Source organism: Tenrec ecaudatus, chromosome 7 (assembly GCF_050624435.1).
Source record: "Tenrec ecaudatus isolate mTenEca1 chromosome 7, mTenEca1.hap1, whole genome shotgun sequence".
NCBI lineage: Eukaryota > Metazoa > Chordata > Mammalia > Afrosoricida > Tenrecidae > Tenrec > Tenrec ecaudatus.
The window spans coordinates 161,090,109-161,114,005 of NC_134536.1; the positions used below are offsets into that span (position 1 = coordinate 161,090,109).

Consider the following 23,897-nt stretch of genomic DNA (forward strand, 5'->3'; position numbering starts at 1 on the left):
GGGGCCAGGGCATGGTGCCCCAACAGATTGGACTGGAAAACACTCCTAAAGGCCAACAAACTACAAGCTTTTCTTTCTTGATGTGTTTTGTTTTGTTCTTTGTCAGTGGTTTGTTGTTGTTGTTTTGTTGTCTGGTTGTATACTGTTGCTTTGTTTTCCTCTGTCTTGCTTTTGTGCATGTTATTATCTCCACAGGTCTGTCTAAATAAGACAGGCTGGATGAACTATCTGGAGGAAAAACAATGGGACCGACAGTTCCGGGGGGACTTGGGATAGGGGGAAGTGGGGGCTAAGGAAGTGGTGTTAACAAACACAGGGACAAGGGAACAACATGGGATCCAAATTGGTGATGAGGAGGGAGTGGCAAGCCTGGTAGGGAATGATCAAGGGTAAGGTTACATAAAGAAGACTTATAGCTGTAACTCAGGTGGGGACGGAGCAGGAGGGGCAGGAGGAAAGTCAAGGGAAATAGAGGAAAGAGATAGGAGGCAAAGGGCATTTATAGAGGTCTAGACAAAGACATGTACGTGCAAATATATATGAAGATGGGGGAAATAGATCTATGTGTCTATATTTATAGGTTTAGTATTAAGGTGGCAGAAGGACCTTGGGCCTCTACTCAAGCACTCCCTCAATGCATGAACACTTTCTTCTATTAAATTGGCCTTCTATGATGCTCACCCTCCCGACACAACTGCTGAAGCCAAAGCGGGTGAACAAGTAAATGTGGTGAAGAAAGCTGATGGTGCCCGGCTATCAAAAGAGATAGTGTCTGGGTTCTTAAAGGCTGAAAGATAAGCAAGTGGCCATCTAGCTCAGAAGCAACAAAGCCCACATGGAAGAAGCACACTAGCCTGTGTGATCACAAGGTGCCAAAGGGATCAGGTATAAGGCATCATCCAAAAAAAAACCTTACCATAGTGAATGAAGGGGGAAGTGCAGAGTGGAGACCCAAAGCCCACTTGTCAGCCACTGGAGATCCCCTCACAGAGGGGTCTAGGGGAGGAGATGAGTCAGTCAGGGTACGATGTAGCACCAATGATGAATACAGCTTTCCTCCAGTTTCTAAATGCTTCCTCCCTCCCAACTACCATGATCCAAATTCTACCTTGCAAGTCTGGATAGAGCAGAGGTTGTACACTGGTGCATATAGGAGCTGGAGGCACAGGGAATCCAGGGTGGATGATCCCTTCAGGACCAGGGGTGTGAGGGGCGATACTGGGAGAGTAGAGGGTGAGTGGGTTGGAAAGGGGGAACTGATTACAAGGATCTACATGTGACCTCCTCCCTGGGGGACGGACAACAGAGAAGGGGGTGAAGGGAGACACCGGATAGGGAAAGATATGACAAAATAATAATCTATAAATTATCAAGGGCTCATGAGGGAGGGGGAGTGGGGAGGGAGGGGAAAACAAGAGGACCTGATGCAAAGGGCTTAAGTGGAGAGCAAATGCTTTGAAAATGATTAGGGCAAAGAATGTACAGATGTGCTTTATACAATTGATGTATGTATATGTATGGATTGTGATAAAAGTTGTTTGAGCCCCTAATAAAATGTTTAAAAGAATTAGGCTCCACCAGAGCATGTACAGATAAGAGCTGGAGGCATAGGGAATCCAGGACAGACCACCCCCCCCCCCCAGCACCAGTAATGAGAGTATCGATACCAGGAATGTAAGAGGAAGGTGGGAGTATAAAGGGGGTACAGATCATTATGATCTACATATAGCCCCTTCCCTGGGTCCAAAAAAATGGGTGAAGGGATACAGGTGTTGGTTAAGACATGCAAAACAAACGCCATAGTAATTTATAAATTATCAAGGGTTCATGAGGGAGGGAGGATGGGAGAAGCAGGGAAAAATGAGGAGCTGATACCAAGGGCTCAAATAGAAAGAGTGTTTTGAAAATGATGGCAACAAATGTACAAATGTGCTTGACACAATGGACGGATGGATGAATTGTGGTAAGAGCTGTATGAGCCACCAGTAAAATGATTTTTAAAAAAGAAAGAAAAGATCACAGGTTCTTTGTGTATATCTCTTAGAAAGGAAAGTAAAACATTAACCCAATGGAAATTCAGATAGTGTATATGTTCTTAGAATTATATCACATTTTAGTGAACAGTGATTACTGACAAAGACGATGGGAAAGCAATGCAATGAATGGGGCTCTGGCACAGAAGTGTATTTTTGGAGGGCCTTCTTGCCAGTTCCAAATGTTCTTCAAGAAAGTCTAACTCATACTCTACCCCCCTCCTCCACATTGGAGCTGGCAGGCTGGGATTCAGCCTGAGATAAGCCTAATCAAAAAGGTCCAACGTCCTCTTGTTACTCCTGTTTCATGCTGACTTATGTGGAGCTGGGGGCTGGGCTGAGTTTAAAGTCTAAGGCAGTATGTGGAACAATCCCCTTGTACTTCTAGCCACTCCTATTCTAGAAATTTCCTGAATTAAATGCTCCTGGATGGCAGGGCTCATGTCTCAATTCATGTCTCTTTGCCTCCGAGTGCTGTGCTTGGAAACTTCAAGGTGTAGTTGGCAGATCATTAAATGGCTGGCACAACATCATGTGAGGTCAGAGAGAAGGATGGGCTTTGGGGGGCAAAGAGAAGACTTTTAGGTAGAGGAACACAGTGAATTCAATGACAAGGGTCTTCAGCCATAGTCTTTGGAACTTCACAGAAGGAAAGGGGTGGAGCTGTGCATGCTAGAGGTACTTGGTGCCCATCAAGGGGACTGGATAGCTTCCTAGTTAATATAGTGTAAATAAGGTACATAGTACCCTGGTGGTGTGGGATCAAAGCTTCACTATCTCTGGTAGATCTCACATGAGCATGTCAGAGGTTAAAGGAGGATCTCACTGCCATGATGAAAGAAGAGCCAGGACTCAATATCCCTGCCCTGAACCTCCTTAATCCAGGAGACAGAGAGCTAAGATACCAGAGACAGCGAGAAGCAGAAGCAGACAACTGGTGGCAGCTCAGGAAACAGAGGCAGCAGAGCTAAGAGTGTGAGACTGAGTGGTGAGCTTCCCTGCCCATGGAGTGAGAAGGCAGAGAGCATCGGGCAGGAAGCTTGCTGTCAGCGTGGGTTACCTTTGGCATTTACTGGCAGGGCTACACGAGCTTTGTAACACTTTCCTGAACAGGGCAGTGGCCCAGGTGCTGAGAGAGCTGATGACCTGGGTGTGCTTTCAGGTACTGCTGAGAGTAGGTCGTTCTCATTAAAGACTGTATCTTGAACCTTGCTCATCCTGAATTGTAACCTGTTCTTAAAAAAACAGACAACCACTGCCATTGAATCAATGCTGATTCATAGTGACCCCCTGTGAGTTTCCAAGTCTGTAACTGTTTATGGGAGTAGAAATCCCATACTTTCTCTGGTGGGGCTGTTGGTGGTTTTGAACTGCTGACCTTGCAGATTGAAGCCCATAAGCACTATGCCACCCAGGCTCAAGCTGTTACTTCCTTATAATACACTCACAGCAGCGAGTAAGGTCTGTGAATTCTCCGTGGCCATTGCAACGCATTCTTAAACCCAGCAGTGAAGTCAGGGCTGTCAGAATTGGTAAAAAGATTGCAGGGGGTAGGCACATGTGACCCTGGCCTCTTAGGAGTCAGCTTTGGACGGATGCTGTTGATGGTGATTCTCCCCCACTACCCAGGAGGGGAGACATCGTCCCCAGGCTATTTTTGCAGGAACACTGCAGAGAAGGTTAGGGAGACATACCATAAGCTGACTTGAGGAACTTATGTGCATGGAATGGAGCATGGACAGGAGGAGGGCAGGGTAGAGGTGGGGGAAGGAGACCTAGGAGAAGGTCATTGGCTGGAGGGAGGCATTCTCTGTGGGGATGGATAAGAGGAAGAGATGGGACTTTCTGATAGGTTGGCAGAGACTGGGAGGGAGAGCAAAGACTCAAGATCAAGTTCGGAGGGAAACAATGAGAGGAACGCAGAAGGGAATGCAGAGTCCTATTTAGGTGGGGATCTGGAGGAAGAGAGGGGATGGTGGGGAAGACCCAGGGTTCCAAGGGCTTCTTTTAGAGAGCAAAGAATGAGGCAGAGATAGAGATAGATAGATAGATAGATAGATATATATAGAGAGGGAGAGAACAGAATAGTTGTACCTAGGGTGATAGGTGGTTTAAAAATATAATAATAAATCAAAACACACACATTATGCATTAGTAACATATAAACTATAATGTAATACTATGTTAAATATTAACTACCAGTAGCAGAAAGGAAGGCCACGGTTGTGAAACAGGTCATGGAAACTCTTGATGGTCCTCGTGACTATCCCTAGCTGACTGATTGCAGGGAGGTCCTGGATCCTGTGAGGGCAAGGAAAAAGAAGAGAAGTTCCACTCGGGGTTGTTCAAAGGCTTGGGCTGGTTTCTGTTTCCCAAAGGGCATGGAAACGTTTCAGGTTAACAACCTGTACAGACGGATCTGTGCACACAGCACAGCACGGCACGGCAAGCGGACAGACACTCCGTTGCTTTCTAATTTTGATAAAGTCACTTTTCAGTTGACTTGAATTTGATTGTGATGCACGACACCCCGTAGTTTTGAGAGCAGGGCCGTTCTCCACAGTACTTTTAAGGATGTGACCTCGAGGAAGCAAGTGTCCAGACCTGTCTTCCAAATGACCTCCGGTGGGATTAGACGTCTGTCCTTTCCCATAGCAGGTGAACACAACTGCATTCTTTATTTTCTAAGACTAGAAGCGAGTTGGCCCGCAGTAGGTGCTGAATAGTTCCTGAGTCTGCACATTTGTGCGGTCTCATTTTTTTTTTCACGTCTCTGACCACCCTGCTTCCTCCTCAATCACAGGGGGCAATATTCCAGAGGGCAGGGCAGAGTCCTCCTGGGCGGATTTTGCAAGCTTTCACTTTCAGACGGTGGAAGAAGTCTGGCAGGGGCGACTTCTACCTGGGAGCACTCTTTGGGGGCCCCATTGCTGGGGTCTCTGCAGCTATCTCTGGAACGTGGGCTGACCTTGCTTTCTCGGCAGGAATCACCTGCCTCTCAGAAATGGGAGACCCTGGGCCCAAGGTGTCTGAGCCAGAATCAGGGACGTGGGCTCCCAGAGGCGCAAACTGCAGGTGCACTATCTGAGGGAAGATTTGGGATCTGCGGCCCTGAACCTTCTCAAACTGCTGCATTTAGAGAAACTCCAGGGAGACACCGCATTCAAAGCCGGAACCAGGAGGAGCAGGTGAGTCAGCTGCGCACAAGTTAGTGCGCCACGGGCATAAACCAGGGAGTAGCTAACTGTGGGGAAGGGGCCAAGAATATATGTGTGTGCTGGGTCTGGACTACTTAGACCAAAGACAACCAGAGAGAGGCTTGGACCTTTATTCATTTATTTTACAGATATTCACGTAGCCCTACTAGGACTAGCTTGTACACATTCGTTGCAGTAACTATATAAAGACAAATTCATGTAATTCTCATGGTAACTCAGAATAGTGTGCAGGGTGGAGTCACTGATCCCCACCTTATTGATGGTGACACCAAGGCAGAAGAGGTCAGCTTATTTGCCTAAGGTGGTCACGTAGTGAGTGGTTGAGCCAGACAGAGAGCCCAGAATGGCCCCCCTCAGAATCTATGCTCTCCTGACCACGAGCTGGCTTCCCCACCCCACACACAGCAGGTGGATTAGGCTCTTTTTATGACTAAGGCTGATTTTTCCTTCTCACTGGCTGGTCTTCAACCAGCGCTGTTTGCCTCTCAGTCAGAAGTCTTGCCACAGAGGCAGGGCGGGTGGGAATTTGTGGTCAGCGAGGAACTGACTGGTCACTGGGGAAAGCAGGGAGGGCTGGGCTGGATTGAAGGGCAGGTGAACCAAAGGAGCCCTTAACAGGGCAGCGGTGTGTGATTTCTGAGAATGCCCCTTCTCGGGGGACTTCCTGGTGACAGTTAGGAGGACCGAATAAGGAGGCAGGGGGCTGTGTCAGGGTGTGACTTGGGAAGAGGAAACGGCTGTGCGCGTCCTGGAGATGTGAAGAAGGTCTCCCCCAGGGGCACAGGTGCGGAGGGAGGAAGTCCTGGTGTCTGGGCAGGGAGGGGTAAGCGTGCATTTTAGTAGGGTGGGAAGGGAAGGAGTGGTTTCTCGCGAACGGTAGTCTGCCACCACAGACTCACCCGAAATGGCTGGGAGATCCAGGCTTCGTCGTTTCTCAGGGTCAGGGTTGTGTGTGGTCCTCCTCCTCGTTGGCATGAGGCTCAACGAGACAGGGTGAGCTGTGGGCAGGCTCCCGTGGGTCCTGGGGTCTCCGCTGACTCCTGCAATGTCATCCTCCTAGCTCTGAGGACATGGAGGGAGGTTCCAGTTTCTCTTTGCGCTGCCATCTCAGCCTCCTGCTGCTCCTCCTCCAACTGCCCTCATGGGGGCGCGCAGGTGAGTGTTTCTCCCCTCTCATTGCAGGTCCCTCTGGTGTGTGGCATGCGCAGGTGTACTGCTGCATGGAGAATGACAGATAGAGACTCTGGGAGTTCTTAATAGAAGATTTACCACACTATACCCTAAAGTAATTCAAAATATAACATCAACAGACATATGGACACCCATGTTTATTACTGCACATCTCCACAATAGCAAAACCATGGAAACAACCCAAACCCCCAGTTTTAGAGGGATGGATACACAAGCGCTGGTACAATCCAACTATGGGTTTTGTACATCAATAAAAATCAATGATCACTCTCTCAAATACCACAAGTCATGACAAAAACGAGAGAACATTATGCTTAGCAAACTAAGTCAGTCTTACCAAGACAATTCTTTAATATCTCTATTGTTCTAAGCAAAAACAGAGAAGGAGAAATGAGGCTTATATACCACAAAACAAGACTAGTTAGAGGCCAGGAATGGGGGTGGGCAAAGGGAGCAGGGGGTGGACAAAAATGGAGGGTTTAACAGGAAAAATAAGAATTGTTCCATGAACAACAAATGGACAAACAAGTACCTCCCGCCCGAGCTCCTCACCCCTCTGAGGTCAAGCTGGGTCTGAGTGGCTGGGAAAGGAGGGACAGTCACACTGAGGTGGACACGGAGTCTTCAGTGACACACAGGTGTACTCCAGACATAGGGAGAAAAGAGGGAGGATATTTATGATGTTGTAGTTAAAAATTAAAAATCAAAACCAAACCACCGCAGCAAAACGTAAGGGCAAAGTATTCTGCCAACTGTCCCACGATACATTCTTCTATGTTTAGAAGAGCCAAATATTCAATATTTGAAAATACAAAGGCATTTCCCCTCATATTATCATTTTGCTGCTTTATTTATGTCCAAAGCAAACATGCATACGTAGAGTAATTCACTTTATTCCCCAAACATTCGTGCGTGTGTACTAAGTATTAGTTGTTGGTCTATGAACAGAACACACACACACACACAGAGATTCGCTATTCACAGAGCTACAGTCTAGCAGGAGGCAAGGAACATTAAATCTGACACATCAGAAATAGCTGTCGTTTGTTAGAGGGAATTAGTGCCGTGGAATAATGAAGTAGACAGTAATAACGGACTGTGTTGGGAGGGGGAGGGGGGAAAGCAGGTGTAAGCTCACTTGGGTGGTCAAGAAAGAGAGATGTAGACTAGGACTTGGGGGTGGGGGAGTGGTCAGCCAGTGCAATGGGGGCAGTGTGCCTGGTGAGTTCAAGGAACAGCAAGAAGTGATTATCTTTTCATTAAAAAAGAAGAAAAGAAAAAAGAAGTGATTATCATTTGGAGCATAGGAGGTGGGGGAAGGGGAGCAGGCATTGAGGCTAGAGTGGTTCTGGGGGCCAATTTCAAAGAGCCTGTGGGTCACTGGAGGGAACTGGGGGTTTTTGGAGGACTTTGAGCCCAGTGGGGCCTGATGTGGCTTGGGCAACGCGTTCCATGGTCTACTCCACATGTCGTGCAGACAACAAGCAGTGGGAGTGGGGCGAGGGTAGACGGGGAAGGCTGTGGGGCTGCTGTCCTCTGGGGAAGAGATGATGTGGTTGGCGACAGTATAAGGATCCCGAGTGATTTGCTCAGCCATGCAGTCTAGCGGCAGCTCATCCATGCCTGAAGAATGAGGGGTTCCCCTTCTTTCACAAGCTGTGCTTGAGGCTCTTGGGAGTTGTGGGAGCGAGGGCAGCTTTCCAACAGAAATAGCAATCTGACTCTGTGTTTTAAATGGACATTTAATTCAACAAGAGAAAGATGTGGCATACACAATGAAAGTTAAGAGAGGAGTGAAGAATTTCTGGATAATTCAGTCATCAAGTTCAGACCTGCATCTCTGGTGGTTTCTGGTCATTCTGCAGTCCTGTTCTGTGACAGGATCAAGCTAGTGCTGCAATTCTCAAGGCCCTATCCATGGACTCCGGTCGTAGTTAGCTGCCATATGTTAGCCCCGATCCATGGTGAACACATCAACAATGAACCCAAAGCTATTCTAAGGATAGAATTCTACCATTACCCCGGCGATCTCAGTAGAAATGCACATTTTGGGTCTCCCCTAGATCTACTGAATCAGAAGTTTTGGGAGTGGGTTCTTCCAGAGAGCTGTTTCACAATCCCTGGGTGATTCAGGTGGAACATTTGACTCTGGGTTTGAACTCACTAGCTGCTCTGGGGAGAATGATGTGACAATTTGCTTCTGTGAAGATTTACAACATTTGAGCCCGTACAGACAATTTTACTTGGTCCTACAGAGTCATTGTGAACCGAAATGTACTTGGTGGAAACACATTTTGGGGGGACGATTCTGTGGCGCACTTACGGTTGAGTACTGCATTGTTGGAGAGTCTTTCTTTTTCCTTTTAATTTTTTTTACATTTTATTAGGGGCTAATACAACTCTTATCACAATCCATACATATACATACATCAATTGTATAAAGCACATCCATACATACTTTGCCCTAATCATTTTCAAAGCATTTGCTCTTTGCATCAGGTCCTCTTTTTTCCCCCTCCCTCCCTGCTCCCCCCTTCCTCATGAGCCTTTGATAATTTATAGATTGTTATTTTGTCATATCTTGCCCTACCCGGAGTCTCCCTCCCCCCATTCTCTGCCGTCCATCTCCCAGGGAGGAGGTCACATGTGGATCCTTGTAATCAGTTCCCCCTTTCCAACCCACTCACCCTCTACTCTCGCAGTATCGCCCCTCACACCCCTGGTCCTGAAGGGATCATCCACCCTGGATTCCCTGTGCCTCCAGCTCCCATATGCACCAGTGTACAACCTCTGCCCTATCCAGTCCTGCAAGGTAGAATTCGGATCATGGTAGTTGGGGGGAGGAAGCATCCAGGATCTGGGGGAAAGCTGTGTTCTTCATCGGTACTGCATCACACCCTGACTGACCCATCTCCTCTCCTAAACCCCTCTATGAGGGGAATCTCTAGTGGCCAACAAATGGGCCTTGGGTTTCCACTCTGCACTTCCCCCTTCATACACTATGGTATATATATATATAATTTATTTATTTATTATTATTATTTTTTGCATGATGCCTTATACCTGGTCCCTTTGGCACTTCATGATCGCACAGGCTGGTGTGCTTCTTCCATGTGGGCTTTGTTGTTTCTGAGCTAGATGGCCGCTTGTTCACCTTCAAGCCTTTAAGACCCCAGACTCTATCTCTTTCGATAGCCGAGCACCATCAGCTTTCTTCGCCACATTTGCTATGCACCCGTTTGTCTTCGGCGATCGTATCATGGAGGTGTGCAGCCAATGATATGATGATTTTTTGTTCTTTGATGCCTGATAACTGATCCCTTCGGGACCACTCGATCACAAAGGCTGGTGTGTTCTTCCATGTGGGCTTTGTTGCTTCTGAGCTAGATGGCCACTTGCTTATCTTCAAGCCTTTAAGACCCCAGACACTACCTCTTTTGATAGCCGGGCACCATCAGCTTTCTTCACCAAATTTACTTGTTTACCCGCTTTGGCTTCAGCAGTTGTGTCGGGAGGGTGAGCATCGTAGAATGCCAATTTAATAAAAGAAAGTATTCATGCATTGAGGGAGTGCTTGAGTAGAGGCCCAAGGTCCTTCCGCCACCTTAATACTAAACCTATAAATATAGACACATAGATCTATTTCTCCATCCTCATATATATATATTTGCATGTACATGTCTTTGTCTAGACCTCCATAAATGCCCCTTGACTCCTAGCTTTTTCCTCCATCGTTGGAGAGTCTTTCATGGAAGGGCCTGGGACTAGGAGAGTCCCTTTGGCCTAATTTCTGAGCCACCACGTTGTGCTCAGAACATTCCACCCCATTCAGCTTCTTCATGGCTATCTCTTCAGGAGCCAGGGGTAGTCTCCAGACTCCCTTCCACTCTGTCTGCATTTATTCAAGGTTTTCACTCTCATGTTTGTGTCCACAGATGAGTTCCTGGTGGTTGGCCCCAAGGAGCCCATCGTGGCAGTGCTGGGCAGGGACACCACACTACCCTGCCACTTGGCCTCGCCCATGAGTGTGGAGAACATGGAGCTGCGGTGGTTTCGATCCAAGTTCTCAGAAGCAGTGTTTGTCTACCAGAACCGGCAGGAGCAGAGGGAAGAGCAGATGCCAGAATACACAGGGAGGACCTCGTTGGTGAGGACCTTCCTCTCCAAGGGGCAGGCTGCTGTGCACATCCAAAATATCCAGGTTTCTGATGACGGGCAGTACACCTGCTTCTTCAAGAAGGGAGACTTGTATGAAGAGGCCACTTTGGAGGTGAAGGTGGCAGGTTGGTGACTTGGTCTATATGTTCTAGAGTCCTGGCGGGTTGGAGTCTGGAGATGTCTCAGGGATGACTGAATTGAACTCCACATATTTCAGATGCAGAAAAGGAGACTCATTAAATCTTTCCTTCAGTGTAAATGCTATAGAACACCAGCCCAGTATTAGAGCATGCTCTCGGTGCCTAAGGGATCTCAATGAACCAAATAGAGATTGCTGTCCTGTGGAGTTCATGTTGTAAATGACAGGAAAATCACAATAAAGAAATAGGTCATAGATGATGTTAGACAGTGATCAGTTTTGCGGAAAAAAGGGAAAGCAGACCATGGGAGGGAGACCAGGATGTGAGGGTGGGGCCTGTGGAATGGGGACTGGGCTGAGCCTTAGGGAGGACGGGCTGTCTAATCAAAGGCTGGAAGAGAGTAGAGATTAAGCGAAGTGTCTAGCTGCTGGATGAGATTTCCACGCAGATCCAGTGCAAACTCCTTGGTGAGAGCGTGGTGGGTGAGTTGTAGGGACACATTAAGGTTGGTGGCAGTGAAAGAAGGACAGTGCAGGATGAGGGGTCAACCCTGGGAAAAACCTCTTCCTGCTTTAGGCTACACGGTGGGGGTGACTACTGTTGCCTGAAGTGATAAAAAGTGGTCTCTGGGGAGGAGATACTTAGCTGGCACTTGAATTCAACAGGCAAGGCCAAGGTTGAGGGACAGAATATTGCACACACAAAGCACCGGGTCGCTAATAACAATTCATCAGATAACCCTTGATGGGTAGAATAGGTGGGCCCTGAGGAGGCAGGCAGGAGAGGTTAGGGGATATTTGAGAGAAGTACTTGGGGAGGAAGGCAGAGGCCAGATCAGTGAAGGCTCTGTGTGCCATGTTCCCCGGGTTGGAGGCAGATTTGAGGAAATGTCAAGCAGTGGAAAGCTGGGAATGTCACTCTGGCATTCTGTGAAGCCAGGGGAATGACTGTGTGCATGGAGTGCAGTTATGTGCAAGAGAGGATGGTGTCTGCCCCTGGGCAGTGGCAGTGGGATGGCACAGGAGTGGGCTGACACCAGTGAGATTTAGAAAGTAGAGTCAACTGATGGAGTCAATTTGGGGACATGAGAGTTTGGAGGGGGAAGAGGGAATTAGAGCGACCCCCAAGAATTTTGCCTAAGATGTTTGCTGTTCACTGGTATCTTATTGATAATTAACAATTTCCCATCACTGTAATAATGCTATATAGCAATCAGTTAAAAAATTTCAGGACTATATATTAGCAAGCCTTTATATAATTTGACCAATTATAGAGTTCACGTAATCTTGGCTGGAGTAAACTAATCTCAAATGGATCATTTCTGGTCAGAGGAAGTGGTTGCCATGTGGACTTTGTGTTCTTGCATGGATGGGAGTCAAATAGTTGATCTAGAGTGGCTCCGGCTGGGTGGCAGGCAATGCTCCACACATCTCATCTTGTCCCATTCACAGAGACAGCAGAAGGCCCAGTTGTGCGAGCACTTTCCAAACGTCTGCTTGTGCCACATGCACTGATTTCTATGTGGCCACATTGTCACACGATCTATCCACGAGTCAGAGTGGAATGGCACCACAAAGTGAAGTGGCAAATGACAAGGTGGTTATAAAGAAGGGCAACTCCCTAGGTCTTTATTTGTATTCAATCTAGTAAACACAGGGTAAAAATAGAAGTCCTGTTATGTGTTTTAACTTCGAAAGACATATTAGAAATCCCCGTGAAGGTAACCTATGGGGTGGGGCTATGGATAGGAAGAAAAGGAATTAGGGAGACAGTGTTGCTTAATTGACATAATTTTGGATGAGACCTAAAAAGAGAAGCAGTGGGGGAGGAAGATGTCAGAGTGACCTTGCGATATGAGAGGAGTGAAGCTTCCAGGATAGTGCAGAGGGGTACCTCCCATTGGAATTTTTTCACAGCTATGTATTTTAATTTTTTGTGTGTGAAAAACAACCTTACCACTATCCAAGCACTCTCCGTTACACTTAATACATTTGTAAAATCTGTGATTCTATTTTTGGAAACATTTTTCCAACTCATTTCTTTGGATGGCGGACAGTACCTTCCTCTTCATTTTCCCCTTCATTTCTGCATTGTGGAAACAAAAAGAGGTCACACGAGTGAAGTCAGGTGAGTCAGTTGCATGGGGCAAGAGAGGCATGCTGTTTTTAACCCAAAACTGGTGCACTGAGATGGCTCGTGAGCAGGTGGTTGTGGTGACAAAACTAGTCCCTCGCCTCCCACAAATCAAGCCTTTTTTTTTAAATCACACCCTGTTACACAATCTTTTCAGAATCTCTTAATAGAAAGCTTGATTAACAGTCTGACTTGTTGGACAAACTCCAGAGGCACTACAAGTGGACAGTTTCATTTGTCCAGGAAGTCGATGGACATCCAGAATGAGGTTTGTCACCAATCAACATTTCACCTTTTTTGAAATGAGAAAACCACTCCTACACTTGAGTTTATCCCGCAGTGCTGTCCTTGTAAGCTGTGCTCAACACCAATAACAGTTTCGGGTGCATTTTTCACAAGCAAGAAACAAAATTTCACAGCTGCACATGCTTCTCTTAAATTGGCCATTACAAAAAACCAGGTTTGAGTGAAACTGTCTTTAATCAATAATTCACCGTGACCACAGAGAACCTTCCCAGGGGATGCCCCTGGGTGCACCAACTCAGAACTAGTTGTTCAATGCTTGCTTCATGGGAAAAAGACATACTATGAAAGCTTGGTTCTGATCAATGGAATTTCATGTACCCCCTCATAGCTCTAGATGTTCCAGACCGTAGACTGGATGGTCTGCTCTTAAGGTGTAGTGTGGGAAGAGAAGTAAAGCAGAGGCTCGGCAGAGTGATCTGAGAGATGAGACATCAGGCAACCAGGGAGTGGGACTAAGCCGACATAGAGCTGGTTTCCAGAGGGAGTCAGCAGTGTCACACGCTGAACGGAGACTGATTGCTTAGGGCTGAGGGCTGCAGGGTGACTTCTGGACTGCCAATAGCAGGTGTTGGTAATTCTTCAAGAATACTAATTCTCCAAGAATGGAATAGCAGGAGAAGCCACACTACTGGGCTTTTGAAGTATGTGATAGGTGGGAACATAGAGGTGTTCCTTGGTTACAAAGTTTATTGTTGTAAGAATGACAGAAGGAGACTAGACCATGTTGACATGTTTAGGAAAAGAGGTAGGTGGAGGGGAAGAGAGTAGCAAGAAGACTGGAGTAGAGAGCAGAGAGATGAAAGAGAGAAGAGAAGAAGAAGGGAGAGGACACTTACATTCTTCTTGTAACGGTGCCATGTTTTTTTCTCCTGGCCTGGGGTGGGAGTATAGTGCTTTGCCCTTGATTGGTTCCCCCAGATGCACATCAAGGCTCCCCTGGGGGTGAAGTGGTTACAGGCCAGGCTGTTAGCTTCAAGGGCAGCAGTTGGGAAGCAGGAGTCACTCATTGAGAGGAAGACAGGTTTTCTGCTCTCTTAACAATTACAGCCTCTGAAACCCGCCGAGGCAGTTCTACCCTGCTATAAATCAGAATTGACTCCATGGGAGGTCGTTGGTTGGTAGGAGGAGGAGAGTGGGTGGAGGTGGGACACTAGCTTTGCTACCAGGAGGGGCAGCCCAGCCCAACTAAAAGCTCACTGCTGGAGGTGCAGATTCCCATACTCACCGAGGTTGTAGGCTGGAGTTTAACAGCCCCTGTGGGTTTCCCAGGCTGAGCAGAAAGCCCCATGGACGTCCTTCCACACTCAGAGTGGCTGGTGGGTTTGAACGGCGCTTATGGTTAGTAGCCCTATGCATAACCCACTGCCACACCTGGCTTGGTGCTGCCTGGAGAGCAAGACCGAGACTCTCCGTGAGTTTTAAGGCCAGGGCAGGGTCTGCCCCTGCCCCTAGGTCAAGGTACCCCTGGGCTCTCAAGCTTCCCTTCCACAGGTGTGGGCTCCGCCCCTCAGGTGCGCATCATGGGGCCGGAGGAAGATGGGGTCCGCGTGGTGTGCACGGCCTCCGGGTGGTTTCCGAAGCCCCAGGTGCAGTGGAGAGACCCGAGTGGAGAGAAACGCCTGGCTTTTTCTGAGACCCACCTCCAAGAAGCTGACGGGCTGTTCCGCGTGGAGGCCTCGCTGGTGCTGAGAGACAGCTCCGTGCAGAACGTGACCTGCTCCCTCCGCAACCCCGTCTTAGACCAGGAGAAGGTGAAGGCCATTTTCATCCCAGGTCAGCGCTGTTCCTGCTCTGGGCTGGGGGAAAGGGGTCCCTGACTGTGCTGGCTGTCCTGGCCGGACTGTACCCTGACTGGGGCTTTGGTTGGGCTCAGAGCCCTTCTTCCCAAAGGCCTCTCCTTGGATGGTAACCGTGACCCTGACGGTGCTGGGGCTCCTCGTCGCTGGGGCTGCTTATTTTCTCTACAAAGAACATGCAGCAAAGCAGCAGGCAAAGAAGGAAGAGCAGAATCTTCAGCGGGCTGAGGATGAGAACAGGCAGGAAGCAGAAGAATGCACAGGGTGCATAGGTAAGGCAGGGGAAGGGCCAGGCTGGGTGAGGGTGGGGCCGGTGCTGAGAGAGAAAGCTGACAGCAGGTGCAGCCCTGGGGCTGTGGCATCCAGAGACCGCAGGGCCTCTGCCCTGAGCAGAGATCCCCAGAGGGCAGCTGGGGCCCTGGAAGTGTGGATGGTTCTGGAAGGGGGAGCTCTCCAGTCTACAGAGGAGGTTGATCTGTGGGTGCTCCAGCTTACTATTTTTCCTTTTCTTAGAGCTGGAAGCTCATGCTTTTTCCCTTTCTTTCAGCTGAACTCCGGGCAGAGCTGGGTAAGTTCTCCCTCCTGAGCTCCCCGGGTCCAGTGTGGGAAAGACACTGGCAGTGAGCTCACTTCTTTCCTGTGTGTTGCCTTTCAGAATGGAGGAAGGAGGTTTACCAGGCTGGTGAGTGAGTCTCCGGTCATCCCTGGGTCTCCTAGCCCCACTGAGCCCAAGTGGGATGTCCCCTCTCCTAGTGTCTCTCTGTCATAGACAGAAGAACTCTGTTGCTGGGGGTAGAAGTGGAAGGTGGTGGGAGGAGTAATCCCAGACCTGGGGCTCTCCTAGATATGAGACTCTGCTTCCCTCTCAGTACTGGGACCTGGAATCTGCCCTGCTCCTGCATCTTCTCTTCGTAGCTCAGCCTGTGCACCACACGATAGTGCTCTAGCCTCTGGTGCAGCCAGCTCTTGTTCTGCACCTGGAAGCCAAAAGGTCAGGGATGTCATGAAAGGAGCTGTATAAATAAATGAGGCCATTAACTTATGGCCTTAGGATGTGCCCCACCAACCTCCCAGAATTCTCTCTTCTGGGAGTGTCAGTTCACAGAGGACTGGGATGAACACGTCGGCAAATGTGATGAGTCAAGATTTCCCCAGAGTGGACACATTTATATCTCCAGAAAAACAAAAACAACCCCAAATGGTAGCCCACTTTTATCCCGGAGTTGGCTGTACATTTATTTTGTCTTTTGTTGTTCCTCTGTGGTACGTTTCTAGATATTTATTTTCCAGAAAAAGAATTGAGGAAACAATGCTTTCTTATAATTAGGAACTCACTTACATTTGAGTAGTTAAAATCACTTCACACTACTCTGTGATTCTTAGGGGACTGGAGAACAGGAGAGTTGAGGTTTCTGGGGCACAGAACAGGTAAGAGACTTGTACAAACTCCCACAGCAATAGCAGGACAGCGGGCAGCTTGAAGAGTCATGCTGGCCTCCTGACTCGTGGCCACAGAGATTTCCCACCATCCCAGGCCAGCGAGGCACACTGCAGGAGCTCATCTCCTTCCCAGCATCCTTTAGGAGAGAGGGGAGGATGGGGCCACTGGATTCATAGATTCTGACTGTAGTCTCACCAGAGGTGTGTTCCCTTGCAGCCTGGAGTAAGGCACAGCTGTATGCAGGTAAGTGTCATCATTGTTTCCTGTGGCCTCCAGTCCCTCATCCCCAGGGGTTTCTGTCTTTGACCTGCTCTTCCTTTACACGTGCACCCCACACCAGGATAGGACTGGTGTAACACCTGCTCTCTTGCCCCTTTCGTCACCTCATTGGATATTATCAGGAGGGGTCAGTCCCTGGAAAAGGACATCTTGCTTGGTGATGTAGAGAGCCAGCGGCAAAGAGGAAGACACTCCACAAGATGGATTGACACAACGGCTGCAGCAATGCGCTCAAACCTAGCAATGAGGATGAGCATGAGCTAGGACTGGGCAGTGATTTTTCGTATGTAGGTTCGGTATGAGCGAGAGTGGCTCCAACAGCACCGAAGTACAATAATAACGCGCAGACTGCAGCAACTCCTGTTGGCTTTCTCGACTGCCGGCCACTATTAGCAATGTCCTCTGAAAACATGTTGTTCACCAGATACTTCTATTAATGTTATCAGTGACAATGGAGAGTTCAAATACCTAGAAGGACAGGATTTAGAATTTCAAAGTCAAATGTCTCTTCCCACGCCCTTCCTTCCCCCCCACATTCTTCTTTAGTTATTTTTAGCAATTATGAAAACTAAGGTCTTTATGAAACACAAGCAAAACAAAGCTCACGTTTCTCTAAGCGGTCATATGGGTCAGCCTGACCGTTGTATCTGAACTTCTTTCCATCAAGCCTATCAACAAAGACAGAAATGCCAGTACTTATAGAACTGGGTGAACCTGTACAGTACAGATGGTGATCATAGGTTGACATATTTTTGTGTGCAAGAAGCATAGCATTTACTTATTTCTAAACATGATAAAAACTTGTTCCTTAGTCCTGAGGAGGTGTTGCGTAATTCCTCAGAAACAAAGTTAAAAGCATGCTGGAGATTTGTTATTCCATTACATAATTCATGAATCGCCACTGGGTGTTGTACCTGAGGTTAGACATGATGGGATTTTTATAGCTTAAGGAACAAAGGAAGTCAGGAAAATCTAAACAGTTTTATGAATCATATTTTCATAAGAATATCTCTTGAAATCTTTTCTTTCTTAGAAATGTGTTGGGCTAAGAGGACAAATGGCAAAGGTCTAAGGAATTAGTATCTGCCGATGCTGGTTAGTGCGGAATAGAGGTTGTAAGAGTTCTAGTGGAATATAAATGGAAAGAAACAAGCTAGTAGTATCTCTAAAGTTTAGGTTACATAGTAGCTTAAATCTTTGCCCTGTAGAAGCGCTGCTCTCCAGACTTGATAGAAATGTCCACATTTTGTTTTAGTCTCTACCAAGACTTCTAGCCTCCATAACTTCTCCCCTTTATCCAGTGTCTGTTAGCCGGAATGATAGTTCTTCTCCAAGGACCTTAGCCAGTTACCAGTATGTCAAAAGGTACAAAATTACATATAGTTTTCATTTTTATATTTATTTTGTAACCAGTTCTATTTGGACATGATCCACATATCATACAATTCAATAGTTCAATCATATATGTTGCTTTCTTGTTGAAAAATGTGGTTGGTTAAAGTTTAGTTTCTTACCATTGACCCACAGGACTAGTAGGCTTAGGTCAACAGCATTCCAAAGAAGTTCCATAGTTAATTAACAATAACAACATAAACAAAAAAATTTTATAATTGTAAAAGTAGATATAAAGATTAATTGAAAGAAACAAAAGAAAGTTAATATTTTATTTCATCATTTCCCTGAGATCCAAATAAGTTAGAATTTCCAATAAAAAGGGATCAGGATCATTGAGATTTGACAGCATGTTTTGCATAGGGAGCCCTGGTGGCATTGGGCCCTCAAGCAGGCTCTTATCTATTTGAGGTTTCCCCAATCTTTGAAAAAATAAACTTAAGTATTAAATACCATTAATTATTAAGTATTGTTTAATTATAATTAATGATTTATAATGATTAAGTCGATCTAGTTAGCATTGGGTTACGAACAATATTCAAGCATTCCAGCACCTCCACAGGAAAAAGATGAGTCTTCCAGTTCTTATAATGATTTAGAGTCTCAGGAACCTTTTATAAGACTGCCATGTGTTGGAATCGACTTGTTGGCAGTGGTTTGTATGTATGGTGTGTGGCTCTGTTGGCAGTGTATGTCTGTAGTGTGGGGTGGGGGTGGAGTTGCATATGGGAAACATGAAGCGAGCTGTTATCAGGGATATATTCTCCTTTAGCAATTTGTATAAAGGTAGATTCACTAGTAAAAGCCTGGAATCCATATCTAACAATAAGTGAACAAACCATCCTAAAAATTCTTGGTTTTAGGAGGTGGGAAACTGAGGATGGCTGTGTTTTGGTTGGAGTCTAATGCAACACCTTCAGCAGAAAGGTGTCTCCCAATATTTGACCTGGGTGGAGTCCTGCTGGAGTGTTTCTTTAGAAGCCTTATATGCTTTATGAACCCTCTGGGTAAGTGAATACAGGCTGTCAGAAGTACAATCAGTTTCATGTCGGAGCCTTCTGACGAGTCGAACAGTCCTGAAAGGGGGAGTGATTATTAAGAAAAAAAGAGAGAAGGTAGTGGGAGGACAACAGTGAATACTGATGCCCTGAGTTTATTCCACAGTCTCCTTTTATCCATGCAGAAAAACCCGGGGTTATAATTATCTCATTGTTAAGCAAGCACATTTGATACACATAAGGACCTCTTATGTTCTGCCAAGCCAGGCATCCTTGAGAAAATTAAACAACCTGTTTTCCCAGACCTTGCATACTTCCTTGCTCTTGTTCTTAACCGTCTGCTCAAAATGTTAAGCCGCAGAAGAAATCAGCACTGACACATAGGTCATGGGACTTCTCAGCCATTTCAAGGCTGAGTCTTAATGGCCTTCAACAGTTTAAGCTGTAGGGCAATGCAGCATCAACATATTGTTTAAGGTCTGGTTTGTTAGAAAGGTCCTTGGACCACCTGCCCTGGAGCAGATGGTGAGGGACAGTTGTCCTGACATGACTCACTATGCCACTCAGACTACTTCCAGTTAATAATAATTGGTGACTAAATCCTGCATGGAGCTGAGTATCATAATTTATCGCTCTTAAATTTTGAACAAATATTTCATCTCCATTATTAGGTTTTTGCCCCAGGAATGCAGGAGTGTTATACAGAATGACTTATCAATCCCTTCTCAAAGCCATTCTTAATAATGGACTGCAGCCCTTTTATGATCTCAGGTGTAAGACGGGATTGAAGAATTTTAGGCAGTTCTTGATTTGGTGAGATTTGCACTTGACTGCACTTGGCAGATTTAACTGACTCGATGGCAAGGAGGGAGTTTTATGTCTATTGAATTAATGATCCAAAGTGGGAATGGACAGAACCCTGGTGGTGCAATCAGTTAAGCTCTGGACTAACTGTGAAGCCAGTAGTTCAAACTCACCAGGAGAAAGATGAGGCTGTCTGCTCCCTGACTTATGATCTCAGAGACTCTGTGGAGCAGCTCTGCTCTGTCCTCTAGGCTTGCTAGGATCAACTTGAGGGCAGTGGGTTTGGGGTGGGGAGGGGGCACATGTATGACAACATATTCATGGGTCCTGGGGTATAGGATACAGACACTTTTGAGGGCCAGTATTCTCTTCCTCACAATGGGGCTTTGCCTGGAAGTGCGTGATGTTTGGAATATTCTTGGATAAAGCACATGACTAGGTCCAGTGTTCTTGGATTTCCTGTGGCTCTGTGGGTGTTTGCTCTCAATGTATTATAAAACAAAAAATACAAGCTGTTAGTGTCTCACCTCACACTGTATGGATGGATTTCCTACTCTGAACTTCTCTTTCTTCTTCCCCTGAAAATTTAACATTGCTTTTTAAATCAGCTTAGTTTCTTTTATATCCTGAATTCTCTTTCCTCAGGACTTATAGTCATTTTGTAAGGTCAGCCATTTGTAATTCTGCTTTTCAAATTTAGCTCCATCAGTTCTTGATAAGTAAATACAGGATTAGGAATTGTTGAGCTCAGTTTTTTCTCAACAAAGACTGGGTTTCCATGTAGTTTCCTCGGTAAGCATTGAGGGAGCTTAATTTGATAGCCAAAGTTTCACAAATGGCTTTTTGGTTCAGGTAGGCATCCAGCCTCTCCACCATTGGGTGTTTAGTCCCATGGCTTAGCCTTCTTGTAAGGCTCCATGGGAAGGTGACTATTGTGGGTGTGTGTGAGAAAAAGAGAAATAAACACGAGTTTAATATTTCTAACCCCACTCCATCCCCCCATATCTCTTGCATCACTATTTCTTCATCAGAAAAGTTGCTCATTCTGATGTGGGAAGTCTCGCATTTTTCTGACATGGAATCTGTGGTTCTTTTGTAGATTGGCGGAAGGAGCAGTTTCAGGCCTGTGAGTGATTTGACAGCTCTTTCTGAGAGCTCCTCTTGCCTGCTTCAGGCTTCTAGCATCTCTTTCGGTTCCCTTTGATGATACAGAGGAAGGCATCACTGATGGTGGTGGGGCGGGCGGGGGAGGGGATAATCATGTAGCTGGGGCTGGGTGGAGGGCATGGCTGATGTGGGATAGATTTTCCTGAACTCTGATCGATCTAACCCTATAATCTTTTCGGTTCCTTCCTCTTTGAGGGCTGTGGCATTGTGTCTCTAGCTTTTAGTTCATGCCACTAATTAGTTCATGCCACTAATTACTTCTTAGTGAAGGTGGCTTTGTGCTCATGTAGAGGTGAGGGGAGGGGTGTGCTCATGTTATGGGTGAGGGGAGGGGTTTGCATAATATGGTAACTCTCTTTACAGGGTCTGTCACGTTGGATCTATCGTCTGCTCATGCCAACCTTGCGCTCTCTCAGGAAAACACAAGCATCACGTTGAGGACCGGCAATGATGTACTCAGCGATGTGAGATGCAGTGTGTTAGGTCATCAGGGCATCACAGCAGGGCAATGTCACTGGGAGGTGGAGGTCAGGGACGGAGACAAAGGTGATTGGACCATGGGGGTCTGCAGGGAAGATACGGACAGGAAAGGCTGGTTCAGAGAGTGCCCAGAAAAGGGGTTCTGGGCTGTGGGACATTTTTCAGAAGATTTTTGTGCCTGTACCACCCCTCTGACAGTGTTAACTCTCAGAGAGTTTCCCTGCAGGCTGGGGGTTTTCCTGGACTACGATGGTGGGGATGTTTCCTTCTACAACATGACGGATGGCTCCCACGTTTTCTCCTTCTCCCAGGCTCCCTTCTCTGGGACCCTCTCCCCATATTTCATGATTAATTCAGGACCCGTGTCCCTCACCGTCTGCTCCATGGGAGATGAGCCACGGGGTCTTTCTAACAAATCTCCCCCCTTGGGTGGGCAGCCGAGTCCCCCAGGGGAGGGGCTGAGCTCTGGCTCTGATGGTGATGGCGTTCTCGCAGGCCCTGAGTCTCCATTACTCTCCCGGGCCCCTCAGACTGTCTCCCCGTAGGAACTCATCTGTATTCTTGCCCCTCCCCATGGCTCTTCCTGGAGCTTCAGGTCCCCACAGGTGACCGGCTCTGGGCTGAGCCCTGGATGGCCCCGGAGTGGTCCTCCTGCTCTGGATGCCAATGCCCTGGAGAGTGTGGGGCTCTGAGAGCCATCAGTTTATGTCTGTGCCCCCGTCACAATGAAAGGTGACTTTTGTCTGAGCTGGGTGAGTGCCGACAGCATTTACCCATGGGAGGCTGTTTTATTTGGTATTGAGAAATAGTCTATGAACATTTTATACTGCTTGTATATGAAGGGAGAGGTGCCGAATCCCTCGCAGGCTCTAGAAAACTCTGCCCTCAAGTCGATTCTGGCTCATAGCGAGCCTAGCTTTTGCTTTACCAAACTTGTGTTTGGGTCATACCGGGTGCTAGCTCCACTGCGAACGTTCTAGGCAATCTCATCAGAAAATATTCATCACCAAAAGATTTCAGGGAAACGGTCGGCGGATGGACTTTTAAAATAAGAGCACTCTAACGTATGTGTCTTATACTTACTTTTTTAACAGTTAAACATTTATACTTCCTCAAATCTTCTGTAAAATTCTGTTCTCCATGAGCACACTGTGCTGTGTTATTTCAGGAAATTAAGAGATATATCTGGGTTCCTCTTTTGGACAAAGAAGAGAAATATTAGAAAAAGCTAGATGTAAATGGACAAGAGGAATTTTAGGAACTGGGCATTGCATAGAGCATCAGCATGAATATTGTCTCAATTATCAGTGAATTTCCTCTTCATCCGACAGTGAAGGGCAATGCAAAAGCCCATCTGTCAGTCAGGGACAGGACTGTAAACTATTGAGAGCCTTCATGAATGAAGGTGCAGTCACTCCATCAAAGCACCAGGCGTTCTAGCTGAGAGTGAGGAAGGACTGAATGGAGAGTAACAGAAATATATAAACTCCAGTTTCATAATCAGTGGCAGGGGTAAGGAGAGTTAATAGATTTTCAGACTTTATCTTCAGTTCTCACCCGTGTGTTTCTATTATAACTCATTTTTTATTCTCCCCTCATTATTATTTTATATCCAAATTATTGGAGGTCACTTTTGTCCTATGGAACATAACAGGATATCAGTTGGAACTCTCACTGAATTTGAGGAGTAAATAATACAGCGGTGAGGGATGCAATGATTGGAACTTGTCTGAGAAAAGGGTGAGAACGTCACTTGGAAGGCTTGCTTTTTGAGATCAAATGTGTGCAAACTGGTGGATGTGGACACTGAGTAGCCAAAGGGGTCGAGTGAGTCCATTATTAATATAGAGCCACTCAGTTCCACGTTGACTCTGCCCTGGCCTTGCTTCGTGAAGCAGCAGCTGCACTCTGTAACCATGTCTTCTTCCCTAATGGGCACAATGTTAGGCTTCGCAAGGACGCCGGAGATACAGCGTGAACCAGAAGAGGAAGTGTTTCTTTGCTTGGCGCTGGACCTTTCTTGTTAATCCACAGTGTGAGGTGAGGGCCAGCAGTGTCCCGAAGGTGCAATTTCCCTCACTTTTTGGTGAACTTGGCAGCACGATGCCCGGGGCATTTTGCCGCCACACTCATGGAAGTTTTCCAGGGAGACTTGGCGGGGGGTGGGGGGTGGGGGTGGGCGGGGAGTTTCTCTGGCATCAGACTTGGCCTGTGGTGTGTTAACGCACTTTTTGTCATCCAGTGGGCCCTGGTCCTTCTCTGTGAATGTTATTGTTGTCAGGGGCCCTCTCCTAAATTAATTTTTTCCATGGGTACTCCACCTCAGCTCTAGACATAGTGGGTGCTCTCTCTGGGTTCTTT

At 46.9% G+C, this 23,897-nt stretch overlaps 1 protein-coding gene across 1 annotated transcript; it reads left to right on the forward strand.

Annotated features, from left to right (window-relative positions):
- The first annotated feature begins 6,318 nt into the window (after window positions 1–6,318).
- Window positions 6,319–22,081, forward strand: LOC142452585 (butyrophilin-like protein 1). The gene is made up of 9 exons (XM_075553836.1): window positions 6,319–6,406; window positions 10,378–10,725; window positions 14,671–14,952; window positions 15,053–15,247; window positions 15,523–15,543; window positions 15,631–15,657; window positions 16,633–16,659; window positions 20,989–21,015; window positions 21,420–22,081. Exons 1-9 carry the CDS (start codon window positions 6,322–6,324, stop codon window positions 22,079–22,081), a joined length of 1,674 nt encoding a protein of 557 aa, XP_075409951.1. The 5' UTR covers window positions 6,319–6,321.
- The last annotated feature ends 1,816 nt before the right edge of the window (window positions 22,082–23,897 follow it).

Bases quoted from the DNA above. Each gene is read 5' to 3' on its own strand.
- LOC142452585 (XM_075553836.1), top strand. From the start codon at position 6,322: ATGGAGGGAGGTTCCAGTTTCTCTTTGCGCTGCCATCTCAGCCTCCTG. The intron at 15,544-15,630 runs GTAAGTTCTCCC...GTTGCCTTTCAG, and splicing joins TGAACTCCGGGCAGAGCTGG to AATGGAGGAAGGAGGTTTAC. The intron at 16,660-20,988 runs GTAAGTGTCATC...GTTCTTTTGTAG, and splicing joins TAAGGCACAGCTGTATGCAG to ATTGGCGGAAGGAGCAGTTT.